This window comes from Contarinia nasturtii, unplaced genomic scaffold, assembly GCF_009176525.2.
Source record: "Contarinia nasturtii isolate CC-2019 unplaced genomic scaffold, AAFC_CNas_1.1 Cnas_scaffold_1762, whole genome shotgun sequence".
NCBI classification, from domain to species: Eukaryota; Metazoa; Arthropoda; class Insecta; order Diptera; family Cecidomyiidae; genus Contarinia; species Contarinia nasturtii.
The window spans coordinates 20,672-28,230 of record NW_022199094.1 but is presented as its reverse complement, the minus strand read 5'-3'; the positions used below and the strand labels follow the sequence as shown (position 1 = coordinate 28,230).

The 7,559-nt window shown below is 32.0% G+C and overlaps 2 protein-coding genes across 4 annotated transcripts; one reads left to right on the top strand and one right to left on the bottom strand.

Moving 5' to 3' along the window:
- Positions 1-1,121: 1,121 nt before the first annotated feature.
- Positions 1,122-7,329, bottom strand: LOC116347239. 3 transcript variants are annotated; one of them, XR_004201667.1, is made up of 4 exons: positions 7,202-7,329; positions 1,990-2,130; positions 1,886-1,932; positions 1,122-1,625 (listed from the first exon to the last, which is right to left on the bottom strand). XR_004201667.1 is itself a non-coding variant. In XM_031777767.1 (4 exons), exons 1-4 carry the CDS (start codon positions 2,594-2,596, stop codon positions 1,407-1,409), a joined length of 507 nt encoding a protein of 168 aa, XP_031633627.1. In that variant the 5' UTR covers positions 2,597-2,687; the 3' UTR covers positions 1,122-1,406. The 3 variants fall into 3 exon arrangements, 1 of the variants encoding a protein (XP_031633627.1); XR_004201668.1 differs by lacking the exon at positions 7,202-7,329 and adding an exon at positions 2,239-2,417; XM_031777767.1 differs by lacking the exon at positions 7,202-7,329 and adding an exon at positions 2,497-2,687.
- Positions 6,333-7,156, top strand: LOC116347240. The gene is made up of 4 exons (XM_031777768.1): positions 6,333-6,455; positions 6,525-6,695; positions 6,768-6,851; positions 6,969-7,156. The coding sequence occupies exons 1-4, from the start codon at positions 6,405-6,407 to the stop codon at positions 7,029-7,031; spliced, it is 369 nt and encodes a 122-aa protein (XP_031633628.1). The 5' UTR covers positions 6,333-6,404; the 3' UTR covers positions 7,032-7,156.
- Positions 7,330-7,559: the final 230 nt, after the last annotated feature.

Here is a 7,559-nt window from a genome sequence, read left to right as displayed (position 1 = left end):
GAGGAATAGAAATCATTAGATTTTGAGCGACTTTGGTTGATGGGAAAAAATGTCATGCCTGGAGTGATACCTATGAAAATTAGTCCAATTTTCGTCCAAAAGTCATACTTAATGTAGACTTAAACACTCAAAAATATGTATTGGAGGGTTTTTTGGCACGAGAAAACCGAATCCGAGGTTAGTTTTGAGATACAATCAATTTTTGATACAGTTCCCTTGAAAATAAAATGTCTTACATCCGTAAGATGAACTTTTCCGCACTGTGATCCACAACATGCATTTATTACAAATCTTTTACTCAAAGAAATCTTCTCAAAGAAATCTTTTACTCAAAGAAACTCGATAAAAATAATTTTCGAAGCACTTTTCATACAAAAACTACTAAAAATGGGAATTTTTGTATCGGAGCCATGCCTATATGATATCGTAATCATGTGAAAATTTGCAGAGGTCATTTTTTTCACAAAAAGTTAACATTCTGAAAGTTTGAAGAAATTTCAATGCATATTAAAGGTACTTCCCATACAAAATTTCGTTTTTGAGCGAAAAATCCAAAATATTGTTTGGGAGGTACCCCTAATATGCGTTGAAATGTCTTCAAACTCTCGGAATGGTATTTTCGTGTGATGAAAATAATAACCTGTGCAAAGTTTCAGCTTATTACGATATCATGCAGGCATGGCTTCCATACAAAAATCAATTTTTTTTAAATTTTTGTATGAAAAGTGTGTCGAAAATTATTTGTATCACAAAACCAACGTCATATTCGGTTTTCTCGTACCCAAAAACCCCCCAATACACATTTTTGAGTGTTTAGGAATACATTAAAAATCACTTTTGGAAGAAAAATTGAATTTTTCCTATAGATGGCCATGGGCATCACACCAGACATGACACTTCATTCTATCAACCAAAGTCGCTCAAAATCTAATGGTTTCTATTCCTCGGCACCCCCAATTATCCTGTGAAGTCAGATTTTGAATTACTTTTCAGGTTTGAAAGTTATCGTGTTAACAAATTTTTGCGTACAGCGTACAGTGTACGCACATACATTCGGACATCGAAAAGACGCTAGATTCGTATTCCCTGGCCCCAAAAACACCCAGAAAACACAATTTTGATTGTGTGGAATTTCTATTATTATTATTATTTATTCAGAAAAACAGCATACAGTTTGTTTATATTACTCAAATAAAATGTAATGAAAATGCTGGCTCAAAGCCCAATTTGTATGTTGATGACTTAAACTTAAATAACAAAAAAAAATTATCACAATTGAACATTTCAAATTGCAACGAATTATTTTAATTTAATTTTTTTGAATATTTAATAAATGATCAAAATTTTTTTTTTTTTGAAAAATGCCAAGGCTTTTAGAATTACATGGATACTTAAGGATATTCGATTTATGCCTGACTTGACTGATTGCTCACAATAATTTTTTTCGTTGCATAAGTGGCCAATATTGTAATTGTGTAAAAGATTAAAAATATTATTAATGCTACTACAGCGTAAATGATATCATCGGTTGTAGATTCATGGCCAAAAAAACACATGATAAAAATGCTGAGACAGGCTGTGAAAATCCACAAGTACACTGGCACCGCCATGAACACCATTTTTTTCTGCGGGTTATAAAATTTTTAAAAACTATATTTCATAATAATTGTGATATTACTAAACTGCCGGAAATCATGTTAGTCGCAACAACACATGGGATGGAAATTGTGAGAATTATTTCTATTGAAAATATCGTGAGGAGAGTATGGTTTTATTCAGACAGCTGAGTAAGCCATAAGCGCTGAATAACATACTCTCTTCTCGATACATTCAATAGACTTGTAATTTTGTTGAAATTAATTTATTTTAAATTGCGATTTCTTACCCTCTCATGCCCATAGAGCCATGATAAATGCATCAATAGATTTATTGCTGAAAAAGAAGATGTCATTTGTTTTTGTTCATACTAAAAAAAAGAATAACCATTACCGAACAGTGGTGGAGGATAGAAAATACCGAGAATAAAAATTACAATATGACCTATCACTGCTACAACATTGACCATTCGGCCGGCCATACGTAAAATAGAATGACTATTTGTTTCCATTTTCATGAATGATCGAATCAGAACTGTGTTGAAAGGATTTTATAAAATTCTTAGTTAGAAAATAATAAACCTTACTAAAGCAGAAATATATATAAAAACTGTCAAAGGCTGATATAGTAAACATATACTACATTCACAAGTCTATACAAATGACAATGTAAGCACTGCAGAATGCGTCGTTCTTTTCGCAAAATTTGCAAAATAAATGATTTCAGTTATCTCTTGAACTTGAACTTGCTATTTTCGATAAGATTTATTCTTGTTCGAATTCAATTCAAATTTGAAAATGTTTCCTTTTTCTTTTAATTCATTGCGTCCATGATCAAAACTAAAAAAACAACTTTAAATCTGAGAAATAGTACACTTTATTCTGATTCGAAAGTTCTTACAAAAATTACGAAATTGTTGTATGTGCTGCAACAGTTGACGCAATACTAGCGAATCGGCAAGCGCAAATCCTCTGAACACAAAAAAAATCTGAACAATCATCAGCGGTCGACAGACACAACAGCAAAAACATTCTGTTTTGTTTACGTAATTTGTTTAAAAATAAACCAGACTACTATAGTACGCATAATGAATACATGATTCACTGTGACTGTGCCCGCTGCAAGCGTATACATTTCAAGGTTTTTGTGCTCGCGAAATTGGAATATGCTGTTGGAACATATACTATTATTGCGATATATAATGTTTAAGCCAAGGCTTTTATCCATTAAATCAAGGTTGTCTTTGATAATTCGCATTATCAAAGTATAGGAGACGAAATAAAAGAAGTCTAACAAAATATATGTAAAAAAAAAATGTGTGTGTTGAGCATAAAACAATGGAAATGTCTATCAAAGATTTATCAATCACGCCAAACAATTTATGTTTCACATTTACGTCATTGGCGAGAAATTGAATTTTACTTTCAGATTTTATTGCAAGGGTTTTTGATAGTGTTTTAAGTCTGTTCCATGATAAAAAAGATTATTATTCTATTGCTTTACTCAAGCAATAAATTTCATTCCATTCCATCTGATCTCCATTAAGTGCTAATGGCATCATAAAAAATGGAAATGAAAAAATATAAAACAAATGGAAATGTAGAGCTTTCTAGAAAGTGCCCAGTACCAATACAGCCTTTAAATAAATTTGAGCCGACTTTCTCAAATTTCAACGTCAAATATTGCAAAAAAAATCTTTTTGCGACAACGGAAAAACACTTTGTGTCCAAATATTCTGAATTTTGCACTTTTAATTTTGAAATGAAGTAAACCAAAACATCAACAAATTCCATCAACAAATATTAGAATTGAATTTAAAAAAAAAAACAATAAACTTCGAATTTGTTTTCAAATCTATACAGTCCAAAATTAGTACTCCTAATGCTATCATAAAACTAATGGAAAAACAATAAGTGAACCGACATTACATTTCAACCACGTCAGTTAGAATTTAAATTTTCAACAAATAAGACCGTTGTAAAGGAGCACATTCATTTCAGATACATTTTTTCAAAAATTTAAATTATTATTTTTAAATATTGAGATTTTGTTTGAAAATCAGTACTTGTGTCAAGCTTCAAAAAGAATTGAAAATTTTTAACAAGATTTTGAAGAAATTGTGTGGAAAATAAAAACATTCTTTTCGCTTCAACCATCAAACTTAAAATGACTTCATTAAGCCTGTTGGTTCCGAATCTTTCGAATTTCTACAAATTGGCACTTTTCATTTGTCATTTGTTTATCGATGGTCAATTTCGAACAGGCCACATTCTCTACGATCCGAATGCCTTTCAAGTCGCTCATTTAATCGTCGAAATCCATTCGAACTGTGATCGATCAATTCCATGGCTTTTGACTGACGTCACCAAAGAACCACTCCAGACACCATGGAAATCAGATGAAAAAACCGATCACATTCTTCAATTGAATTTCTTTGACATTGACAATTTACCCGGGAACAACGATGATTTTCAGGAGTTTTTAACATTTTATCGTATTTTCATCTTTTCATCATCCACCGATGAAGAACTGGCCAAAAATAAAAAATTCAGTTCGACTTTTGATTTCGATAGCCTTGTTCTGCATTTTAACAGAGGTTTGATCAATGTGTATTTTCTAATCTTTCAAAGTGATGCCATTGAAGAAACCGAAGTGAAACAATCTATCGAACAACGAAGTGTTATTATTGAGCATACTTTTGAACTAAATGACATGACCAAAGTCGGAATTGCACATGTCTTTGAGTCGATATTCAAAAAATATGAACAAAATTGGTTGTTTGTGCTCAACTATTTCGAATTCATTACTTGCGAACATAGTGAAAAGATGCAAAATTCATATAATACCTGGAATGGACTTCCATTCATTGAGAATTGTATTCTTTTGAGTTTAAAGGCATCGACCATTAATCATTACAAACCATTGTGTATCGATCCACCTTCTGGGCGTTCTCAATTGATTTTCCGAAAATTTGGAACATTATACAAGGAGCTCACAATGGAATATGAACCGTTGGACAATGAGCAACTGTAATTATAGCAATTTATTTAAGAAACGTGCACAAATTTTTAATTCTTTGTAACACATACGCAGGAAAGCCTTCAATGAAAATCATCAAAAACGTTTGACTTTTAATACTTTTGCATATTTGTCTGTAAGCGATGACAAGAAGAAAATAGTTCCATTGTATTCATATCAATCTATTAAGCTGCTTGTCGTTTTTGTCTATGGAGATGATTTTAAGCGGGAAAAGTATCGTGTTTACAATGAAACAGAGGTGATTGTAGGTGCTTTGGTACTGTCGTTTTTCGCAATAGCCGCCGCCCTACTCTGTTATGTACGTAGAAGTCGTCGACTCCGACGCGATGGATATATATCGTCGTTCATTGATGTTATGATCACGTTTTATGCCGGAGGAAATCTACGCGCAAACCAAAAACTCGAGAAAATGATACTCGGAATTTTGCTAATTGGCTGCTTTTTCTTGGCCACATTTTGGTTTGAGGTCGTACTATTTCCATCATTTCTTCTTGTTGATAGTAGAATCAAAACATTTTCGGAAATGGCAAAAGTTAACCCAACCATATACCTAAGCTATTCACTCATTTCAAACAATGATGAGATTTCACAAAGGCTAAAGTTAGTCAACCATAGGGATTCATAAATGTCGAATTTTTGAACATTGTTTTTTTCATTTTCCAGAAATAAGCTTGGATCAAATGTGAACTACGTCGGAAATTCCAATCAGTATACCTATTCTCGATTAATTAACATGCATTCGAGTGCCTTTGCATTTGTTACAGCAAGCGTGACAGTAAATTACATAAGAGTATCCTCATATGGTATCCGAAACTTTGATGTGTTGCAGGAAGATCTTGGTATTCAGACATGACTGTCATTCAAAGTATCAAAAAATGATTATATTTTGTATTTCAGGTGAATTGAGTTTAAATTTTTACTTGGGTACAAATGATTATGTTCCCGAACGAGTGAAAGGCATTGTCGACAAAGCGACCGGCTCAATGATAGAAAGTGGTTTGAATTTATTTTATAAAACCTTTTCTAATTTTATATCAGAGTTTCGGTTGAAACAAATTATGACCGACGATGACGATGAACATGCTCTGACACTGGCACAACTTAAAGTTCCACTAATTAACCATTTGATACTTATGGGAATTGCCGGCATTGTATTCGTCATCGAAATTATTGTTCACAGCGTGAAAAAATGACGTAACGGCAGAGTTAATAATTTACATCGATAAGGATGCAACATGCTTTTAATGAAAAGTTCCACATGTATACATGCAGTTTTAGACGCAGAGTTTTTTCACATATTTTCATAGTTTTGAAAGCATTTGTTTGAATAATTTGTATTTTGTTGGTAAAAATATTAAAAATGAGTTTTTTGAAGTTTGTGTAAAACATTAATTGTTTTTTACTTTTCCGTAGACTTTCGAGAAAAGAAATTCGACCTCAATTTCATCAGAAGTATTCGCTCGCAAGGTTTGTTATTGAGAATTTTATAGAAAACTTGCTGCAGAATGCGACATACGGAATGTCTTCCTATAAAACAATGACATTTCTGGGACTTTAATCGATTGAAAAAAAAACTAGGAAAAAAAATGGATTTGAAAATTTAATAAAAGAGAAAATATTTCTTCCGGAATGTAAAGCGAATGAAACGCAAGTATAAAAGACGAAGCTATTCCGTGGAAATTATCAGAAAGTGTTGAATCGTAAACGAAAAGTCATCAGTTGGCTCAACAGCTTAAATAGAATTTTTGTAATATTAAAAAGAAGAAAAGATGTTTGATCGAAATATGTTCGCAATATTTTTCATTGGATTCGTGGCTTTGGTAAATTAACGATTTTTTGGAATAATTCAATTATTTTCTTAATTTTTACATTAAAATATTTGTTCATAGGTCTCAATTGGAAACATCGACGGAGCGCCATCTGGTTCTGGTTCAACTGCTTTAAGTGGAGATTCACCTACAAAAACTACCGCAGTAGCGGAAAAGGCTCTTCCGTCGGAATTGAAGAATGGCCGAAAGCCTTCGTCTGTTGTAAAGCTCAATAAGTCAACATTTCCAACAGTTAGTTGCGATTATTTAATTATATCAATTTCACTTTTAATATGTTTATCCATTTCTTCTCTTTTGTATCAGTTGAAAAGTAAGAGTGGCGGTAAGAATAGTGTTATTATCTCGACTAAAAAAGGTTCCAAAAAAGATGTAAACACAAAAGTCCCGGTAAGAAAATTTTGAATTTTTTGTTCATTTTTCAATCGATAGAGATTGATTTTAAGAAACAAAAGCAAGTTCTATCAAAACTAAATACAAAAATTGTTTTTTCTCATTTTAACATAGCCACAAATGGACGAACTTGACCAAATTCTTTCTCTTGGTTATGAGATTCCACCAGCAGCTTAAAGTCTCAAGCCAAGATGGGTTTTGTCAATCCTCTGCAGACTTGCTTCGAAGCAATCAAATAAATACTTTATTTTATTTGTCACTTTTGTTCAATAAATGTAAAATAAAAATTTAAATATTCCTTATTTTATTATGTTTAACATTATTATTCAGAAATGCAATTGACCCACAATTTTCTGAACAAATATAAATTCAACGTCTTAGAAACACTTGTGGAACTTTTACACAACTTTTGATACATATAAGCCATATCAGTGGATACTACGACAAATTATATCATCTAATAAATGAAAATGGAAAGTCATCAAATCGATTACGATTACGTTATTAACGAAATAATTGGGAAAACAAAATGAATGGAATTTCGTCGAAAATGTTAGATTCATCAAATAAATGGGTCGATGGTTACACGTGCAAAATATCATACGATCATCTGGTGATTCTGGGAGATGATCACTCGCAGAAAATCGCATGATGTATCATATGCCTCGACGAAAAAAATACAAATTTTTTCATGCCATTAGATAA